Source organism: Carassius auratus, chromosome 33, assembly GCF_003368295.1.
Source record: "Carassius auratus strain Wakin chromosome 33, ASM336829v1, whole genome shotgun sequence".
NCBI classification, from domain to species: domain Eukaryota; kingdom Metazoa; phylum Chordata; class Actinopteri; order Cypriniformes; family Cyprinidae; genus Carassius; species Carassius auratus.
The window spans coordinates 3776953-3799367 of record NC_039275.1 but is presented as its reverse complement, the minus strand read 5'-3'; the positions used below and the strand labels follow the sequence as shown (position 1 = coordinate 3799367).

Genomic DNA, 22415 nt, shown 5'->3' with positions numbered 1-22415 from the left:
TTACCCAAAACACCGTCTGCCGTAATCTCCAATCCGCCCTCGCAGAGCCCGATATAGTAGCTAACCTCATCAAAAAAGAAGTCGATTCAGGCTTCATGATCGGGCCCTTCAATACCCCCCCCTTCAAAACGTTCAGAGTCAGCCCAATCGGAGTGGCTACGAGAAAATTTTCTGGTAAGAAACGCCTAATAGTAGACCTGTCATCTCCGCATAATTCTACAGTCCCGAGCATCAATAGCTTGATACCCCTCGACGAATTTTCACTCAAATACCAAGACATAGATCAGGCAGTCGAACTGATTAAAATCGCGGGCCGAGGAGCCTGGTTAGCAAAAATAGACATCACTTCTGCTTTCAAAGTGATGCCCATCCATCCGGATTTTTGGCACCTGTTCGGGATACGATGGCTCGAGAAATACTATTTCGCCGTCCGGTTAACCTTCGGATGCAAAAGCAGCCCCAAAATTTTTGATATGCTATCAGAAGCCGTTTGCTGGATCCTTTCCAACAATTACGCAATCCCACATATTATCCATCTCTTAGATGACTTCCTGGTCATTTCATCGCCTAAGGCTATCCCAGCCGCCCATATCCTCACCGTCCAAAAAGTCTTTTCCGAGCTCGGGATTCCCATCGCTCAGGAAAAAACCATGGGTCCTGCCACAACCATAGAGTTCCTCGGCATCTACCTCGACTCAGCTAAATTTCAGCTCTCCCTGCCAAAGGAAAAGATTGATAGAATAATTCTCGTCTCATCCACCCTCCTCGACAGCCCTTGTTGTTCTAAACGCGAACTTCTTTCCCTGCTCGGGCATTTAAATTTCGCCATGCGCATAATTCCACAAGGACGCCCATTCATCGCGCACCTTCTAACACTCGCATCATCAGTTCACGCGCTCGAGGACCTCATTCCCCTAACCCAAGCATGCCGCGACGAACTTAAATTATGGATCCTGTTCCTTAGACAATGGAACGGGCTTTCTTTTTTTTACAACAATTTAATCTCGTCTCCCATCGACTTGCAGCTGTTTACAGACGCGGCTCCCTCAATTGGTTTCGGAGGTTTCTACCAAGGCCGTTGGTTCGCGTCCACATGGCCCCCCCAGATGCAGGACTCGACCCAGTCCTCAGCTCTTTTCGAGCTCTATCCCCTCGTAGTAGCAGCCTTCCTATGGGGCAATGAATGGACAACTAAAAGCATTTTAGTGCACTGCGACAACGAAGCCGTAGTTCAGTGCATAAACAAAGGCCGTTCTCACTCCCCCGCCCTCATGCCTCTCCTTAGACGCCTTATATGGATCGCAGCATGCGACCAATTCATAATTAGCGCAAAGCACGTCCCAGGTACAGAAAATCAAATCGCTGACTCCCTGTCTCGTTTTCTGTTTCAGAAATTCAGGACGCTGGCTCCAGAGGCGGACCAATTCCCCACTCCGGTTCCTCACTATTCAGAATTAATATTTCCGTAACTCACCCCCTAAAACCACTCCTCGAAGCATCACTGGACTATATTCTCCAAGCAGTCTCTCCCAGAACCCTCCAGTCATACGTGACTGCATGGAGGTGCTTTAAGTCATTTCACCTCACCCATAACATCCCTTTCCCAGATTTTTCTCTACTCTCCATCACCTCTTTCATTTCGTTCCTCAACGGCTCCAAGGGTCTCCAAGTCGGATCTATTAAAAGCTACCTGAGCGGAGTCCAGTTTTTTCACAAACTAATGACCGGCGCTCCTTCACCCGAAATAAATAATTCACAAACCTCCCTCCTAATCAAAGGGATCCAGCGATCCCAGCCCACCCATCCAGACACCAGAAAACCCATAACGCTAGATATCCTCACAAAATGTATCCACACCCTCCGCACAAATTACCAACCCCTCAGCATTGCCCGCACGCTCGACGCCATGTTCATCCTTGCTTTTTTCGGTTTTCTCAGGTGCTCGGAGCTTACGATCTCTTCCAAATTCAATCCTAAAATCAACCCCACCGTGTCAGACCTAACCATACTAGATGACGAAACAATCGCTTATTTAATCAAACAAAGCAAAACAGACCAAACCAACAAAGGCCATTTCATATACATCTTCAATCTCCCCTCCCCAATCCAGCCTTACCAATCTGTCCTCGCTTTTTTACACCTTAGAAATTCCCAGGCAAAATCCCCACACGAACCCCTATTCACCGACGAGTCCAAAAAACCAGTCACTCGTTTCTGGTTCCAAAAACACCTCAAATGCGTCCTGCAATTATCAGGCATCCCAGCGAACAATTTCTCCACCCATTCATTCCGCATCGGGGCAGCAACTTCAGCTGCACAAAAGGCCTCTCCAACCAACAAATCCAAACTCTAGGAAGATGGTCCTCAGAAGCATACCAAAGCTACATCAGAATAAATCAGTTTCACATTAAGAAAGCCCACCAAACCCTCATCGGCCATATATAAAAAAAAAAAAAAAAAAAAAAAAAAAAAAAAAAAAAAAAAATCCTATTATACCGCCGACTCCAGCCGCACACTCCCGGCCAAATAACCTAAACCTTTTCTATCCTATGACCAGCGAGGCTTCTCTCTTCGATGACAGGAGCACAAGCTCCCTTCGGATGCCGACGAGAGCCTCCCGGCCAGACAACCTCACCTTTTCCATTCTGCGGCCAACAAGGCTTACCCGTTCGTTGCCAGGAGCTCACACTCCCTTCGGACGTAGGTGAAAGCCCCCGGCTACCTGCTTTTCCATTTCTGTCTTTCGTACGGAGAAGTTTACCCGCCCAAAGTTAAGGCTCCCATTGAACGTAGGCGAGAGCTTCCCGGCTAGACAACCTTACCTTTTCCGTCCTTTGGCCAGCGAGGCTTAACCGTTCTATCCGGGAGCTAAGCTCCTGTCGGACGAAGGTAAGAGCCTCCCGGCCGGACAACCTTTTCCGTCCTTCAGCCAGAGAGGTTTACCCGTTCGATTCCTGGAGCTAAGCTCCTATCGGACGTCGGTCCGAGCCTCCTGGCTAGACAAACTGACCTTTTCCACCCTTGGCCAGCGAGGCTTACCCGTCCGATGTGAGTGCTCCCATCGGACGCTGGCGACAGCCTCCTGGCCAGCCAACCACGACCCTACTGTGTGTTTCAGGTTACTAACCTACAAGCAAGCTGCTTAAATGCTGCAAGTACCTAACACACAATAACTCTCTTTCCTCCCTACGGTCACCAAGGCTAAACCGTCTCTTGCCAGGAGTAGCAAACTCCCTTAAACGCCGACGACAGCCTAACGACCACGCAAACTTACCTTTTCTAAACCTACGGCCTGCGAGGATCACCCAGTTTGTCCCCGCCGGACGCTGGCAAGAGCCTCCTGGCCACCTATCGTTACCTTTTCTGTCCGCCATCCGGAGAGGCTTACCCGTTCGATGCGCGTGCTCCCTTCGGACGCCGGCGAGAGCCTCCCGGTTAGACAACCTTACCTTTTCCTTTTCTATGGTCAGCGAGGCTTACCCGTTCGATGCGTGTGCTCCCTTCGGACGCTGGCGAGAGCCTCCTGGTCAGACTTGCTTTACGTTTCCACCCTACGGTCGGCGAGGCTTACCCGTTCGATGTGTGTGCTCCCTTCGAACGTCGGCAACAGTCTCTCGGCCACACAACTTACCTTTCCATTTGACGGTAGGCGAGGCTTAACCGTCCGACGCCACGAGTCTCGTCCTCTCGCCAAATCCTGCAAAAAAAAAAAAAAAAAAAAAAAAAAAAAAAGCTACCCTCAGCTACTCTCACATCTTTTAACCCCGTCTGGCGAGGCTTACCCGTTCGATGTTCTGAGTTTGAGGCCCCATCGGATGCTGCGAGAGTCCTCCCAGTCGGGTTTTCCTTTCCAACCCTCCCCGTCCGCCGAGGCTTACCCGTCTGTCGCGTGCGCTCCCTTCAGACGTCTGGCGAGAGTCTCCCGGACGGGCCTATGCTTGCCAGCCGCAAGTGAATCTCATCCAGCCGATGCCGTGAGTCGGGATCTCCCTTCGGATGTTGCCAGAGTCCTCCTTGTCGGCTGGCCCAAAAGCTTTTTATCTGCCTAACCGAGAGGACCCAGACGTCCGTCATCCTGAGTCTCAATCTCCTGTCGGAGGCTTCATGGGCCCTCTCGGTCAGCGTTAGGCCCTTCACCCACTGAATAGCAGGGGCTATCAGCCAGTAGGGCCCGTACGCCGACACCGTGACCTATTCCGGTCGAGGCAACTCGGGTCCTCCCGGTCGGGCACCACAACCACGCCGCTCCTCCTCATCGGCCGGCAGGGCTCACCGATCCAACGCCAAAAAACTCCAGTTGAGCATCGGCCCGAGCCCTACCGACCGGGCGCCAACAACCACGTAGTTCACTAGCTGCAGCTGGTAGGGCCTACTCTCCCAACGCCCAAGTCGCTCCCTCCGGAGTACGTAGGTCCTTCCAGCCTGCCAACGAGATAACTTCTCAGAAACCAAATCAGCCCCCGCCAGTACTCTGCTTTTTGGGGGGCATTCTTTAAACTGGCGGCTGTCCTCCTGTACATTTGCCTTTTTGGGGGGTACTCTAGCTTCGGGCAATTCCCGAGCTCGGAGCCCTTCCCCGGACAGCACGCCAAATACGCATACCATACCTCAGCTAATTATATGTAAGCGTGAACTAGTGAAATGTAATTATCTATGAAGATTCGGGAGGAGCGCGTCAGATACTTAGCCTAATCATCACAGGTGGACCACAATCAAGTAATCAATCCCACAGTATAAATATCGCTGACTTACCTCTATCCATTGACGGTTTATCAGCATCCCTCCTCCACCCCATCTCCTCACTTCAAGTTCACTTTACAATATACGGGGAAGGGGGGGTACTCTAGCTTCGGGCAATTCCCGAGCTCGGAGCCCTTCCCCGGACAGCACGCCAAATACGCATACCATACCTCAGCTAATTATATGTAAGCGTGAACTAGTGAAATGACTAAAACTTCATCTCTGAATATGTTGCATGTACTGCATGTTTTCCTGCAGTATGTTGTCTATGCATTATGCTAATTTACTTTATGCATGGTATGCATCAGTGGCAAACTCACATGGCCAGAAGAACACATAAATAAATAAATTTCCATGCTATTTATCTTATTTTTTTACTTATTTGCTTATTTCTGATTCTGTCCGCTGTCAACATGCAGGAGAGTGGGGAACATTATAAGAGAGAAAACGCAGATCAGAATTAGTTTAAAGCTATGCATAGTCTAAGCCCCGCCCCTTCCAGCTTTCCTTGACAGTATGAATGATTCACGATTATTGGAATATAATTGATTGTCAGGTTCATCAGCCAATCAAATTGTTCTATTTGTACTTCACTTCAGATAGCAATTGAAAAATACTTTTATATTTCTTATGAGAGGTTTACTGAAATGTAATCAAGGCTAGAACATGAGTTTAGAAGATGTCTTTAAGATTTAGATTTTGTGTCTATATTAGTCTTTGAAACATCAGTAGCTTGTTTTGGCTGTAAATCTACTAACCTAATGTTTCAGTAGCTTAACAGTAAATTTAAAACGGCTATGATATTGTGTTATGCTATTATGGCTCCTCTAATAGCTAGCTGTTTTCAAGATGGTAACTTTAAAAGTAATATAGTAATGTTTTAGTATGCTGTACCAAAAATTACCTCAGTATGTTGTTGTCCGTTAGGGGGCGCTATGTACACAGGAAACACATACATTTCACACACTGCATTCAGGACAAACACATCAACACTGTGTCTTCTGCTCTGAATTCTGTATTTCATTATTTTTGTCCTTTCTGTCCTCTCTGTCTTCCCTCGTCTGATGTGGAGGAGGAGAAGAAGGCTTGAGTCATTTAATTTGCATCTATCCCCGACCACAAGCATGATGTCTTAATTTCTGTGCCATTTTTTGTCTGTGTGTGTCAGACACTTGTGTGGATGCCAATTCGGCCGCGGTCAGAGACATTGGAGCAACATGGCTGCGATGGAAGGATCAGAAAGTTGAATTCTGCCGCTGCGCCACACGGGGACGAGTACGCTGTCATGAGATACCAGTGACCAGTGAGTAATCACACACTCTACCACTGTGTGTGTGTGTGTGTGTGTGTCCGCTGGATGAAAAACACAACTTTTATGCAGCTCCACCAATTTTAATTCAAATCATTAACATTTGAGCGTCTCCTCCCCATGAGTCACTGGCTCAAGCAGATCCAAACTATATTGTCATCCTGCGGTCACAGAAAAATCACTGGAATTAAAAACATGTGTGATTTTATTGGTCCTTATGTTGTAAAATTTGTTATATTTCTAAATATAAAATGATGTTATCATTATGCAAAACCACTTTACACCGAATTCATTGCGTATATTTTGGAAAGACCACAAATGTTCGTAGCACACTTAGAATAGCATTTCTATGCAATCAAATAAATGTTATTTATTGAACTCAGAAATAGTCCACAATAGACACAGATGTTTATTATTCTGTTTTTCAGAATGTTTCGTGTCTAAGTGTTATAATGGAGGGACGTGTAAAGAAGCTGTTTACTCCGATGACTTCATCTGCCAGTGTCCTCCCGGGTTTACAGGAACACAGTGTGAAATCAGTAAGCCATCAACATTTGACCTTGCAGCAAATACAGCTGGTGATCACTGTTTAGAGGCTTTTTAGTTATACTAATTTTACTTCTATGTTATTTCATTTTTGCTGTGTATTATTAGTTGCTAGAAAATTTGCATTATTATTTGCTAGTATTAGTAGTATAAGTTACAATTTTGTAGTATTATTAATTGCAGTTATAATTAGTATATCTAGTTTAGCCATTTTCAGCATCATTACTTGCTAATAAATTGTGCAACTAATATAACATCATTTTTAGTCATTTTAGTTGCTAGTGTAGTTAGTATAACTTGCTTTTTAGTATCATTAGTTGTTAATAAATTTAGTGTGACTAGTATAACTAGTATTTTAGTACATTACTTGCCAGTAAAATTAACATAAGTAATATTTTTAGTATCATTAGTTCCTAGTAAAATTAGCGTAACTAGTATTATGTACTATTTTTGTAGTATTATATGCTAGGTATGTACTGTTTTTACTAGTAGTACTTGCTAGAAAAGTAGTATAATTTACTATTTTTAGTACATTAGTATAACTTACTATTAATTACTATTATTAGTTGCTAGCCTGATTAGTATATATAGCGTAACGTTTTGAGTATCATTAATTGCTAATAAATTGTGTAACTAATAACTTATAATTTTTAGTATTATTAATTGCTAGTCTAGTTAGTATAACTAGTATAACTTACTTTTTTAGTATCATTAGTTACTAATAAATTTAGTGTGACTAGTATAACTAGTGTTTTAGTACATTACTTGCAAGCAAAATTAGCATAAGTAGTAAAAAGTAAAAAAAAAATTCAGCATCATTAGTTCCTAGTAAAATCTGCATAACTAGTACTATGTACTAGTTTTGTGGTATTAGTTGCTAGATATGTATTGTTTTTAGTAGTAGTACTTGTCAGAAAATTTAGTATAATTTACTATTTTTAGTATAAAAGTATAACTTTTTGTTAGTATTATTATTTGCTGGTATAAGTAGTATAACTAGTATAACTTACTATTTTGTAGTATTATTATCTGCTAGTATAATTAGTATATCTAATATAACTTTTAGTATCATTAGTTGCTAATAAATTTAGTGTGACTATTATAACTAGTCTTTTAGTACATTACTTGCAAGTAAAATTTGTAGTAAAACGTAATATCTTTAGTATCATTAGTTCCTAGTAAAATTTGTATAACTTGTATTATGTACTATTTTTGTAGTACTAGTTGCTAGATATGTACTGAGTATAACTTACTATTAGTTAGTATTAGTAGTTGCTACTATAATTAGTATATTTAGTTCCACCTTTTTAGTATCATTAATTGCTAATAAATTGTGCAACTAATATAACATATATTTTTTTGTATTATTAGTAGCTAGTGTAGTTAGTATAACTTACTTTTTTAGAATCACTAGTTGATATAAGTAGTAAAAATTTATATTTTTTGTATCATTAGTTCCTAGTAAAATTTGCGTAACTAGTACTATGCACTATTTTTGTAGTATTAGTTGCTAAGTATGTATTGTTTTTAGTAGTAGTTCTTGCTAGATAATTAGAATAATTTACTACCTTTTGTATATTAGTATAGCTTACTATTTGTTAGTATTATTATTTTCTGGTACAAGTAGCATAACTAGTATAACTTACTATTTTGTAGTATTATTAGCTGCTAGTATAATTAGTATATGTAGTTTAACCTTTTCAGCATTATTAATTGCTAATAAATTGTGTAACTAATATAACTTATAATTTTTAGTATTATTAGTTGCTAGTGTAGTTAGTATAACTTACTTTTTTAGTGTCATTACTTGCTAATAAATTTAGTGCGACTAGTATAAGTAGCATTTTAGTACATTAATTACCAGTAAAATTACATGAGTAGTAAAACCTTATATTTTTAGTGTCATTAGTTGGAGGTAAAATTAATGTAACTAATATAGCTTGCAATTTTTTTGTATCGATAGCTAGTATAATTAGTGTAACTAGTATAGCTTACTATATTTGTTTATTAATTGCTAGCATTGTGACTTACTGATTGTTATGTTATTAGTTACTAGTAAAATTTGTGTAACTTATTTTAGTATTATCAGTTAGTAGAATAAGTATAACTAGTGTAACTTCCTTCTAAAGATTTACTTTAAACATACACTTTTCAGTAAGATTAGTGGCTCATTGAGATTCACTTTTGCCTTCATACATGTGTAATCATTCAACAAAAGCATGCAATAATTGATGACATGAGCATCAATAAGGCCCATTTAGATGTTATGTTTTCTTGTTCTTCTCTCAGATACAGCTGAGCGATGTTCCAGGGGTCAGGGGTCGGGTTACCGTGGCGCCTGGAGCACGAGTGTGTCAGGACTGGAGTGTATTAACTGGAATTCCAGCTCACTCCGAGGGAAGAAGTTCACTGCCGGGAGACCAGAGGCAAACACACTGGGACTGGGAAATCACAACTACTGCAGGTGCACATGCACTTCCTCCTCCAGCCTTTCTTCATTAATGCATGAGATTAAACACTGATGTCATATTGCTCTTCCATGCAATTGAAAAAATTGATTTCACCATGCTTTTAAACCAAAAAAAAATACTGTTTGCTTTCATGCATTGAGCTGCATTGTGTTGACGGTGATTACATTACTAATAATCATGTTTGGGTTGTGTTTTATTCCTCAGGAATCCAGATGGAGACAATAAACCTTGGTGTTACGTTTATAAAAAGGCTCAGGTGTCATGGGAGTTCTGCTCTTTACCGACCTGCGTAATCGGTACAAACACTCAGCACACACAGACATAGATATCCATATCCATATAGTGTGTGCTAATTAGAGCGGTGTCGTTTCAGACCCCTATCTAGAGTGCAGACGCAGATCAGGTCAGACCTACAGAGGGACAAAAGCCGTCTCACGCAGCGGACTGAAGTGTCTGTCGTGGGATTCACCCGCAGTGTCTCGAAAGATCTACAACGCTTGGAGGTCCGACGCCAGAGAGATGGGCATCGGCAGCCACAACTTCTGCAGGTACAACGAAACACACACACATATAGATAGAGAGAGAGAGAGAGAGAGAGAGAGAGAGAGAGAGAGAGAGATTTTTAAGGCATCACTTTTTTCATCTGCTTTTAAGGATGGACATTTTTCCTTCATTTTTAAATGGCACAAAACTTGGAGCAACTTAAAAAAAATGTGCATTTTTGTAAATAGTACAGAGCCCCGCACATGACATGCAAGAAAAAGTAGTAGGCTAAATTTTGTGCACGATTTACTAATTAATTCCCTCAATGTACTAAAATGTGCACACAATTACTATTGCTTTGACCCTCGATTTACTATTTTGTTCATTCGATTTATAAATTGTGCGCATGATTTACTAATTTCTTCCCTCGATTTGCTAAATCATGCACAATATTTAGCAAATCGACGGAATGCAATAGTAATCATGTGCACAAATTTTGTAAATCGTGCACACAATTGATTTTTTCTTGCATGTTATGTTTTGTTATGGCTTTGTAAAAAAGAGCTTGCTTTATGTACAATCGAAATATTATTACACAAAAATCCATCCTCTTTATTTGCATTCTTTCGAACTAACATTTTATGCTTTTGGACACAAAAGTGACAGTTCGACATTGAAAATATTTGTTGAAATTTCAATTGCTGTTGCTGTAGCCTTGCTGTTGTGAAAGGCTATGCATTCACTCAATTTTTTTTATATGTTACATCCTAATTCTGTGGAATTCTTTAGCGTTCTACTTTGGAGTGTAGAAGTTACAGCAGTTATGCCCAGAAGTAGCTTTTAAAATTCTTTACGTGTGGTAAAAACACTGTGAAGTCATATCCTCAGTGTTTCTAAAGCATCAGAAGCCAGGACTGCACACTTCATCTCAAACTTTTGTCTGTTTTCCCTCTCAGGAACCCGGACGGGGACCTCGGCCCCTGGTGTCACGTCTATAAAGGGTCTCAGCTGACCTGGGAACTGTGTGACATCCCTAAGTGCTGTAAGTCTGTTGCGATGACACCTGATCAATATATTAAACACCGATCTATGAGCAGAGATGTGCTTCAGTCTTCAGTCTTAGAGGAGTGTTAGATTTCCTCGCACAAGGTGTTCTCATTCGTATAACTCCCACTACTTTTGATGAAAAAGTTTATAGCTTTACGCATGTATTCCACTGAAATAAAACCATGAGGATTTGAATTTAGTGTTACTTTGGTATCAGAGAGATTCTATTCGATTCTATTTAGTATTTTAATTGTAATGTTTCATTAATTTTATTGTGTGTTTTTATCTTTTCATCAAATATGTTGATAGTTTTAGTTTTTATTTCGGTTTTAGTTATTCTAGTACATCAAGTTAAACTAAATGAAAACGAGGAATGTTGCTTTGACAACTAGCTGAAACAATGTTACATTTTTCATTTATTATTTCAGTTAATGTTTATTTTTATTTCAAGAAATGAAAATGTTTTTGTTTATGGTTTTCGTTAACAATTCTAACCTTGTTTGGTATGTGCAAAGCTTGAGAAGAATTTAAGACATAAACATTAATACTGTAAATATACTGTAAAAACAATTATTATAATCATTTTTTTTATTTTAAAGTAGAATTGAAATTCACAACAGTGATATATTTATATTATTTTTATAATTAGTTAATAATAATAATAATAATAATAATAAATATTATATGATGATAATGATAATAATAATGTTTATTGTTATTATTGCTTTAACTAAATATTATAAATTAGTGAACAAATAACACAAAATTTAAACAAATAGAAAATGAAATAATTATTGTTATCTTGCTTTAACTAATGTATTATTATTATTATTATTGTTGTTTTGACTTTTAATAAATAGATAAATCAAATAAAAATGTATTATTATCATGCTTTAATTTTTATTTTTCATTATTATTAATAGTATTTGATTGAACTGGGTTTCTAAAATAACTGTGTGAATGTAATGTGGACTTAATGTGTGCCTCATGTTTTGGTTTTTCATTTAAATCGGTCTTGACACATTTCTTTTTCTAAAACTGTGTGTGTGCTTTTTTAACCACATTTGTCTTCTTCCACAGCGAGGAAAACTCCATCGATCACCACACTCGGACCACGAGCCCCGATAACATCCAACAATCACGGTGAGACGCTGAAAGACATCGAGACTTTCATATTTCATAAAGAAAACGAAGAGTCTCTGTGACTGTGATCGTTGTCTCTCGTGCTCAGGATCCTGCGGGCAGCGCGCTGAAGCTCCTTCAAACTCTCTGCCCATGTTCAGGATTCGTGGAGGACAGGTCAGTGATATCCGAGAGCATCCGTGGCAAGCCGCCATCACCGTCTATCTGCCACGCGCCAAATCATACAACTTCCTGTGTGGAGGAGTCCTCATCGACTCATGCTGGATCCTCTCCGCCGCTCACTGCTTCCAGGAGAGGTGTGTGTGTGTGTGTGTGTGTGTGTGTGTGTCTTGTTTCCTCCATGACGTCAAGAATCAAAAACAATCATGCATGCAATCTGCCGATCACAATCAGATACGGTTAACCATCGTTTATCACTGCGTGAAGCATTGCACATTCAAGGTACATTATTTAAACCAGGCTTCTTATAGCTAACAAAACTAAACTACTATTAAAACCATTAAAAAAACTATTTTGTTACTTGAAATAATTGTTAACTGACAAAATAAAATCTAAAAACGTTTTGTTGCAGCGAGTAGCCTTTCGATGTACTAATATAACTAAAACTGGAATAAAAAATAATAAAAACGGTGAGCATATTCCTCCGTATTTTTCGATTTAAAAAAAATCTAAACATCCTTAGATCAAGATGCATTAACTTGCAATGTAAATATGCTTAATTATTTATGCTTAAAACATGGACAAATATAATATCAGTAGGGTATATGAAAGCTTCCCTTTGTTGATTTTTCAGATTCCACTGAAATAAATTAGTTCTGGTTTTGAGCATAAACTCACTTCATTTAGATTATTTGATTTAAAAAGTAATGGATATTGCATTAGTTTTTATTTTTATTTTAAAGTTTTGCTAATGCAACCCATTGTGTATATTTTTAAATTTAGAGAAGGTACTGATTTATTTTGTTTCCTGAAATATTTTTGTCTTCTGTAATCTGTGTTCAGGTTTGAGGAGAAGCGTCTTCGAGTGGTTCTGGGCCGAACCTTCAGGCTCCAGAACTCCAGCAGCGAGCAGATCTTTGACGTGGAGAAATACTGGATTCATGAGCAGTACGACGACGAGACGTATGACAATGACATCGGTGAGTCTTCAGATCAGTCACTGACGAATCACACACACTTCACTAGAATCCTTTCTGGACTCTTACACACACACATCAGATCTCAAGATTATCAAGATCGTCTACTCACAGTCAGCTGCTGTCGTGGACACAGTTATTACGTTTTCACATTTGATATATTTTGTATACATTCGAAAGTTTAAGGTCAGTAAGATTTTTTTTTTTTTACATTTTGAAATAAGTCTCTTCTGCTCATCGAGGCTGCATTTATTTGATCAAAAATACAGTAAAAATTTTAATTTTGTGAAATATTTTTACAATTTCAAAAAGCTGTTTTCTATGTGAATATATAGTAAAATGTAATTTATTTCTTCGATCAAAGCTGTATTTTCACTGCATCATTCCTCCAGTCTTCAGGTTCACATGATCTTCAGAAATCATTCTAAAATGATGATTTTTGATCATCAATGTTGGAAATAGTTGTGCTGCCCAATATTTTTGTGAAAACCATCATATATTTTATTTTTCAGGATTCTTTGATGTTTGAAAGAACAGCACTTATTTGAAACAGAAATATTCTGTACTGTTATAAATGTCTTTACTGTTACTTTTAATCACTTTAATGCGTCCTTGATGAATCCACAAGTAATTTGAGTAAAATCTTACTGACCGTTTTTTTTGAATGGTAGTGTAAATTGATTTAACATTAAAATTCAGACTTTATAAAAACAATCTATTGCCTAATCCTGAAAGAAGTATGAAATGTGGAATTTGATATGATTTGTAACAGTAGAATATAAGAAAAAGTAGCTCATACCAATAGAGTATATTAGCATGTGACTTGATCATCATTTCAGTATCTGTGAGGTTTTAAATGCCACTTGAGTTGTAAGTGATTTCCTGCCGTGTTCCTCATGTCTTCAGCTCTGCTCAAGTTGAAGAGCGAGTCCGGTATCTGTGCCATTCACTCTCCAGAAGTTCTGCCTGCGTGTTTACCAGAACCACACCTGGCTTTACCGGACTGGACAGAGTGTGAGATCTCTGGCTACGGAAAAGAGGAAGAGTGTAAGATTCATTATCATACATACATAACTCGCTGAAAAAAAAATATTAATACACTTTAAATTAGAATTTTTAGAAAATCCTTCAGAGAATTTATTTCAGATGGAAAACTGCAAAGGAAATTCATACTTGTTTTCGTTAACTGTTTTTAGTATGAATGTATAAAAATGAAATAAGTGAAAGCATCTGCCAGTTCAGTAAAAAAATACAAATAAAAAATGAAATAAGTGTAAAAGCATCTGCCAGTGGAGTAAACGTATTTTATTATATATCTAAAAAAAATCTAAGCATCTGCCAGTGCAGTAAAAATAAAATAAAATAATTAAAAGCATCTGCCGGTGCAGTAAGAAAAATAAAAAATAAAATACATAAGTGAAAGCATCTGCCAGTGGAGTAAAACATAAAATATAATAAAAATAAGTGAAAACATCTGCCAGTGCAGTAAAAATAAAATAAAAATAAAATACATAATTGAAAGCATCTGCCAATGCAGTAAAAATAAAATAAAAATAAAATACATAATTGAAAGCATCTGCCAATGCAGTAAAAATAAAATAAAAATAAAATACATAATTGAAAGAATCTGCCAGTGCAGTAAAAAATTTAAAATAAAATACATAATTGAAAGCATCTGCCAGTGCAGTAAATTCTTTTTTAAAATAAAATACATAATTGAAAGAATCTGCCAGTGCAGTAAATTCTTTTTTAAAATAAAATACATAAAATACATAATTGAAAGAATCTGCCAGTGCAGTAAAAAATTTAAAATAAAATACATAATTGAAAGAATCTGCCAGTGCAGTAAAAAATTTAAAATAAAATACATAATTGAAAGCATCTGCCAATGCAGTAAAAAATATATTATATGAAAAAATAAAAACAATTGAAAGCATCTGCCTGGGCAAAAAATAAATAAATAAAATAAAATAAAAAAAATTGTGAAAGCATCTGCCAGTGCTGTAAAAATATAAAAATAAAATAATAATAATAATAATAATAATAACAATATTTGAAAGCATCTGCCAGTGCAGTAAAGAAATAAAAAATAAGTGAAAGCATCTGCAAGTTCAGTAAAAATAAAGAAAAATTAAAATTAAAATAAGTGAATACTTGCCAATGCAGTAAAATTATAAATAATAATGAGTGGAAAATTTGCCAGTGCAGCATAATGATATAGATATTTAAGTGAGTCAAAGACTAATGTCTGTTTTTTATTTAGTTTTCAAGAGTTGTGATGCAGTGAATGTTTTTTGAGCACGAGAAAAAATTCCCTCTGGGACAATTAAGTACAGCTTCCTAACCTTGAAATATTTTAGATATAACTGAAAAACAAGAAAAAAAAAAAATGACTAAGAAGTTTTTTTTTATTTTTCAGTGCTTCTTGATAGCCCAAAAACCCCTGAAGTCACTGAGGGACTGTATGATAATTTGTCTCTTTCTTCTCTCATCGTCTCTCTCTCTCAGTTTCTCCGTTTTACTCGGAGCGAATTAAGCGCGGTCGTGTGCGCTTGTGGCCGCAGGAACGGTGTGTCTCAGAGAAACTGGCCGGCCGTCTGGTCACCCCAAACATGCTGTGCGCTGGAGACACGCGCGGCCTGGACGACGCCTGCAAGGTAACCACACATCCAGCCTTTCTGCTTGCATTACATGAGGGGTTTCTGCTTCTTTAGTGATCGGTTTCTCCTGCTCGTTCTTCAGGGGGATTCCGGCGGTCCTCTGGTGTGTCCTAATAATGGCAGGATGACTCTGATGGGTTTGATCAGCTGGGGGGACGGCTGCGGGAAGAAAGACACGCCGGGCGTTTACACACGTGTCACAAACTTCACAAACTGGATCTCCAGCAAGATGAGAGCGAACTGAGACGCGAACATACATCACTCACACAAAACACAGCCACTGTTGGGTACGAAAATAAGGTGGTGAGGAAAACGCCTCGTATTCGCCGATCTTCACGCCTACTGGACTCTACATTTGACCTGCTGAGGGTTTGAGTGGCATTTGAGGAGGAGACGTGGGAATGCAAACTGATGCTGTGAGTCGGTCATTGTATATCATGTTGCACACAGGACAAGAAATCTGAATCCAAAGACTGTTTTTAATTTACAACACACAACGTGGCCTTCAATTTTCACCCTTCAACATGGGAAAGGGTGCACAAGGGAAAACTTTTAAAAGTACTTCATGTTTTAAAGTGTTAATAGAGAAACGTTTGCTTTGCTTTTTAATAGTGAAGATGTGAGATGGCACTTTTGAATGTTATGTGATGCTTATTAATGCTTGTTGTGATGTTAAATCATAGTTATTTTTAACACTAAACATCTGCTGGGACAGAGGGACATTTATTTTGGTGCTGCGTTGATCCAAACACATTCATTTGTCTGTATTTAATACGACTTGTTCGACTGCGAAATTTCGTTAGCAACGCAGATCTAATATTATTACGGGATTTATTTGTTGCGATGCATAGTTAGATAATATTTAACATATTTTATAAAATTTTATATACAGGATAAGCAAGTGCTAAATTATTGTTTTTATACAGTAAATGCTTGTATATTATTTTCGCATGACTTTTTATAAATTGTGAAATGGAAAGTGTTGTTTGTCTTCTGTATGAAAAATACTTCAGATTTAATTATATTTTTTTCCAGCGAGTGTTTTGTGAATTCACACTGAATTACAAAATAAAAGTCATTTGAGAGATTTCAGGAGTCTTGCAGCAAAAACGTATTTCCTTGTGTTTATTTCCTTAAATGAAAACATGCTTAAGTCTGGGAGAATGTCCTAAAAAGTCAGAACTAATTGAAACCGTACGCGATTAAAAATCGAGTGACGACTTTATTTTATAAAGCCGGTTCACACTGGTGCCTGGTCCCGAGGAAGCAGTCTGGTCTAAAATAAGATTGTCTTTTTGTTTCATAATGTGTTTCATAAGAGCTCTTCCTCATAATTTCACTGCGATCATTGTACACAAATCTCAAAAACAGAGAAATGAAAACAATGTTTAAACAGCAGCAGATTCCCTTCCACACAGTTGAAGGAGGTACAAGAGTAACACGAGTAGTTTCCTAACACATTCTTTTCATAGTTTGATTCACACATACACAGAAACACGTACACAACAAATATAATTTAATATAGTAAAAGTTCAGTAGCGGTGCGCACTTATTCACGTCTGTTCCTCTCTCTGACTTCTGAATCAATCCTATGGAGATACCCGTTTAATTTTCGTAACTTTGAAAGAGTAGATGTCAGTATTATTCTCTTTTAACAACTTCTCCAGCACAGTGCCAACCTGAGTGGGGAAAAAAAGATGACAGGAAGTGAGAAAATAGCATATTAACGCTGTGTACCAATTCATAAGATTTACTTTTATGGTTCAGAACAGGAATCAGTCATCTAGGATTTCTGATCAGGCACAGAATAGATACCCTAAAAAAAATTATTTCAGCCAAAAGAATCACTTTTTGTGACGTCTACAATGAAAGAGTACAATGACTGTGAGGTTTGATGCTAGTGATTTGTTTTATAGTTTTTCCAAGCACTGATATACTTTGTTTTACAGTACATACCTACAGCTAAGTATATTTTAGGTACATTATCAAGTATGTGACCTGGACGCAGTCAAACAGTCAGAAACGCTCTCCTTACTTGAAGCAGTGCAGCGTGATGCTCTTCTTCAGGCAAAAACATCTTCACCTTCACCTCCTGAACAGTGAGTGCTGTTAGAAAACATGCAAAATAACAAAACAAATCACATAATTATTTCAGGTTTCACTGTCCTTCACTTGCAACAGTGGTGGTAAAACTTGACCTACACAATGTGTACTACTACTAATTACCTTTGGGTGGAGCTGCAGTGGAGATATGATGGGGAGTTGTAGTGGAGTTGAAGGGTGGAGCTGTAGTTGTGCTATTGAAACCTATAGAGAAAGTCACAGATGCATTGCATGTTTTATCTGAGAGGACTTCATCCCGGAATCATCTGACAACAAATACAAAATTGATTACAGTGATTCTGACTGCAGTGTATCAAGGACAGGATTCTAACTAAACACAATCATCTCACTGTGTTAACATTCTTAAGCCCACAGAGAGCTTTCGATTCAATTCAACGTCTTTATATCTGCATATACTGTATGTGTTCTTACTGCAGGTGCTGTTGTAGTCGGGACAGCAGTCGTTGAGCATTTTGCAGGACTCATCACAGAAACATCCTCTGAAACAGTTGTAGTCTGTGCCATTGCAGCACAGAGTCGGATGCGAACATGTTCCTATAGGAGCAGTGCAGATAACACATTAGATGTTGAATCCATCCTCAAAACAGTTAGGTTGCATCTCAATCAGCTCCTAAGCTCAGTAGTCAGTGCACTTTTTAAGAACTGTCTCAATTGCTAAATATTTCTAGTATGGCAAGCCGTTTTAACGTTGAATTCTTAAAATGCCCTAGTATCTATTTTGCCCTAGTACGTTTTTTTAGCTACTATTATTTACTTTAGGTACTAATACTTATTTATATTAGACACTACTGCTATTATTTTTTAGCACCTAGTGTTTATTCATGTACTTGTAACTTAAAAAAATACTAATTCACTAGACTCATGTTTATATTTATTAGAGACTAGTACTTTTTTCATTAGTGACTAGTAACTATTTCAGAACTGTATCTGTCATTCAGATATCAACTATTCAGTACTGACTAGTATGTATTTCAGTAATGACTAATATATTTTAAAATATTGCTAGTGAGTGTAGATTAGAGACTGGCACTTATTTATTAAACATTGTTACTTTTCATAACATACTACTAAGTACTTATTTATTAGACACTGGTTTCTTTTGTAATTGTTAGTAGTAACAATTCTTATCTCATGAGTCACAGCTGCTTTTTTACTCATCTTATGTTATGACCAGTTAGAATGGCCACTGTAGAGTATAGTTAAAAAAGTAAGTACTAGTAATAGTATCTACTGAATAATTACTAGGGGCTTATAATAAATACTAGTATCTAATGATTAAGTATTTGTATCTAATGATTAAGTACTATTATCTAATATTAAGTACTAGTATCTACAAAATAAGTACTAGTACCTAATGAATAACTAGTCGTATCTTGACTTGTCACTATTGGAATACATAATAGTCAGAAACGAAAGTTGATATCTGAATGACTGATCCCCACAGAAATCAATGGATTTTTTTTACATGTTACTAGCAACAACAGAATAATTACAAAACACTTTTGACAGAAGTACTAGTGTCTAATGAATAAGTCCTAGTTTCTAATACATAGTAACTAATGAACTAGTACTAGTGTCTAATAAAAAGTAATAATATCTGATTAATATGTATAGTATGTAATAATAAGAACTAGCATCTAATGAATAAATACTAGTATCTTTTAAAAAGTTACCAATACCTAAAGAATATGCACTAGTAGCTAATAAAGCACTAGTATCTAAATAATAATGACTAGTACCTAATGAAATAGATATAAGTAGCTAAAAAAGTAGTGGTTTTTAAGGATTAAATGTTAAACGGCTTGCCATATTGCATTCCAGTGAAACATTTACTCCCTATATGTCAGAAAAAATAATATCTGCTGTTGTTCATGAATACCAGTAGTAATGTTAGAGTGAGGACATTGTCATGTTGCCGGAAATTGAGTCAGTGACCAAATGTGTAATGATTCCGAGTTTTCAGAATTTTCAGTTATCAGGACATGGATGCATCATTTGAGATCCAATGCAGACTGAAATATCTAGAGAGCTTAAAATAATAATACAAATTCACATATAATAATAAGATTAAAACAAACCTGTTAGTGGCAAAGTGTTGTTTGGGTTTGTGGTGTTTTTTACTATAAAAGGGAAAAGAGGTGAAGATTGATACGTTTCTTAGTATATTTGCAGTACTTTATCTCTCTTAAAGAGCACTTGATCACAGTAAAGTACATTAAAATAATGTAATACAGAGTAAAACACAATCTGAATACTACAGCTTGTGTCATTTCTGAATCTTTCTGGAAATACCTGTGAGACAGGTGGGTTTGAAATCAGGGCAGCAGTCACGTAATCTCAGACAAGCAACATCACAAAAACAATTCAGGCGGTGACAGCTGTTGTTCTGTCCAGAGCAGCACAGATCAGGACTCGCACAACTTCCATCTGTCAGAAAAAGATCACCACAGTGAACAAATGCTATATATCACAAACACCAGAAAATATATATTCATCAAATCACAGTTTATCACAGATAATAATCAGAAATGTTTCTTGAGCAGCAAATCAGCATATAAGAATGATTTCCTGTGGATTATGTGACAATGAATACAATGTGATTTATTGTACAAATACATGAAAGAAACACTTACGGAGAGGAGCTTGAGTGGTAGTTGTGGTTGTTGCATTGGTCACTCCAGGTCGTGTGGTTAAAGGGGTGGAGGTAACATAACTAGTTTGACCAGTCACTTCTGGAAAATCAGAGAGCAAACATGTGGCCAACACATAAACTGAGTATAGGGATAATTGCAAGCTTCTAATGATTTGATTCTAATGACTTTAAATCCTAAGTATGAGATTAGTAAACAAAATTAACTATATCATGCCTCGCATCCAATAAACGCTAAAAAATAAAAGAAAAAGAAAATAGTTGTTTTATGATACTTTTGATTAAGCAAAGTATAAGCTTTTAAATTATGTCAATGATATCACATAATTCAAACAAAACGTTTAGTTTAATCATGTTCGACAATGAGATCGCTTTCCTGTTATTGTAATAGACTGGCAATAACAATGTAGATCCAAATTCAACCTTTTATTAATACAGATTGTGGTCAAAACAGGCAGGGTCCAACAGCAGCAAACAACAGTATCTGAGATGTGACAAAGAGTAATCCAAAAACAGGCAATGACCAGGGCAGGCAGCAAACCATCACAAAAACAATATTACAGTCCATGGTCCAAAACACAGGCACAGCAAGGTATAAACAAGGCAAACTATGCAAGGTATTCATAGAAAACACTCAATAACAAACAGTTAAACTAGACTTCCCTATGTAAATTTTTTATTTAATTTAATTTAATTTTTATGTGAGTGTGTTTGTTTGTTGCTTTAATAGTCCCACTGATAGGAAACAGGTGTTGATGCAATCAGTTCCTGGGCAGAGGGTATTATGGGAAATGGAGTCTGGGATACAGTGGGAATGGTCTGGGATGGAGGCCCTTTAATGGAGCTCATGGGCACTTCAGCTGGAGATCGAACATCTTTTTATCTGTACTACAAGTTATACAATAGAATTAAATAAACAAAAATGAACAAAAATTTGGTAATTGTTCATTCGGCTGCAATAAAAGCAGCTTGTGTCACAGACCGTTAGATTTGCCTTAGTACATTTATTCAAGTGCCCACACTTCTGGAAAGATTAGTATATTGTTAGTATATTGCTAAATATAATGCAAATGTTTGTATACTATGGAAGCTTGTTTTGGTCATATAGTAGTCTCAGCCTCAGATGTCATGCCCATGGACCGTTGGCTAAATGTCTGATGCATAATGGGACAATGGATTGGTTGAATTCTACAGGATTTCTGCGAGACATGTGTGTCGCGTTTTTTAACGTTCCACCTGGAAAAAAAGATACCGTGGCGCCAAACCAATTCATGAAAGAAGAAAGCCTAGTGTTTACAACTGTGACGATGAGCACTTATCAGGATCAACTAAATACTGGATTTCCAAAGTATGCGAAATAAGTTTGTGGCATAGAATCTTTAAAATATGTTCTAGATCTTTACATACCCATCTGTTATTTTGGTGACATTTCCACACATCAGAATGTAACAAAGAACAAAACGAACTGTGATTGGTTGTTTGACATGTCAGTCAAACGCCCTCATGGGTGGGCCTCGGCCAATCAAAGCTGCCATACATTCTAGACCTTCAGTCTGAAGGTCTGGCTACAAAAGACTAGTCGCATAGTAAAAATAAATAAATAAATACAGTAATTTATTTTTATTTTCACAATTCAGAGAAAAATGAAATCAGAAATGCAATATATAAATAATGAGAATTTATGAAAGATTTATGATATAAAATGCTATGATTATAAAATGCTACAATTACCTATTTTGTTATTACATACACAGTATGCTTGTGAACTGAAATCGTCTGTATCAGTACTCAGCTCTAGTTGTAGTTAGTGCTGGTTTAGCTGGTGTTTTAGTAGGTAAGAGGCAATTGATGTTGTAGTTCTAGTATCCGTAGCCAATCAGTGGAACTAATTCTGTAAATGAAAACTAAAACTAAATTCAAATCTGACACAGATTACAGTGCAGTTGATGTGAATGTTACCTGTGGTCAAGCAGCTGATTGCAGCGAGCAGACAGCCGATGAGTAAAACAGCAGGAGCCATCCTACAGATTCAGTGTGTGTCAGACTCAGCCCTAGCTTGTGTTGTTATCGCTGCCTCCGATCGTTTCCTTTTAACCCTTCATGTGT

General features: G+C 37.5%; 2 protein-coding genes across 4 annotated transcripts in view; one reads left to right on the top strand and one right to left on the bottom strand.

Moving 5' to 3' along the window:
• LOC113052774 (tissue-type plasminogen activator) overlaps positions 1-16622 on the top strand; it is a 24372-nt gene extending 7750 nt beyond the window's left edge. For all 3 annotated transcript variants that reach the window (XM_026217210.1, XM_026217211.1, XM_026217209.1), the window contains exons 4-15: positions 5909-6043; positions 6478-6588; positions 8885-9059; positions 9271-9362; positions 9440-9614; positions 10506-10591; positions 11677-11739; positions 11828-12035; positions 12742-12878; positions 13782-13922; positions 15384-15532; positions 15618-16622. In XM_026217210.1, the coding sequence (XP_026072995.1) occupies positions 5909-6043; positions 6478-6588; positions 8885-9059; positions 9271-9362; positions 9440-9614; positions 10506-10591; positions 11677-11739; positions 11828-12035; positions 12742-12878; positions 13782-13922; positions 15384-15532; positions 15618-15779 (1634 nt within the window). In that variant the 3' untranslated portion in view covers positions 15780-16622. The remainder of the gene's footprint in view (positions 1-5908; positions 6044-6477; positions 6589-8884; positions 9060-9270; positions 9363-9439; positions 9615-10505; positions 10592-11676; positions 11740-11827; positions 12036-12741; positions 12879-13781; positions 13923-15383; positions 15533-15617) is intronic.
• Positions 16234-22415, bottom strand: LOC113052777 (uncharacterized). The gene is made up of 8 exons (XM_026217215.1): positions 22269-22415; positions 20293-20391; positions 19952-20086; positions 19738-19779; positions 18071-18193; positions 17762-17842; positions 17571-17641; positions 16234-17214 (listed from the first exon to the last, which is right to left on the bottom strand). Exons 1-8 carry the CDS (start codon positions 22327-22329, stop codon positions 17125-17127), a joined length of 702 nt encoding a protein of 233 aa, XP_026073000.1. The 5' UTR covers positions 22330-22415; the 3' UTR covers positions 16234-17124.

Bases quoted from the DNA above. Each gene is read 5' to 3' on its own strand.
- LOC113052777 (XM_026217215.1), bottom strand. From the start codon at position 22,329: ATGGCTCCTGCTGTTTTACTCATCGGCTGTCTGCTCGCTGCAATCAGC. The intron at 19,780-19,951 runs GTATTTCCAGAA...TCCCTTTTATAG, and splicing joins CAAACCCACCTGTCTCACAG to TAAAAAACACCACAAACCCA. The intron at 17,642-17,761 runs GTAATTAGTAGT...GTTTTCTAACAG, and splicing joins CACTGCAGCTCCACCCAAAG to CACTCACTGTTCAGGAGGTG.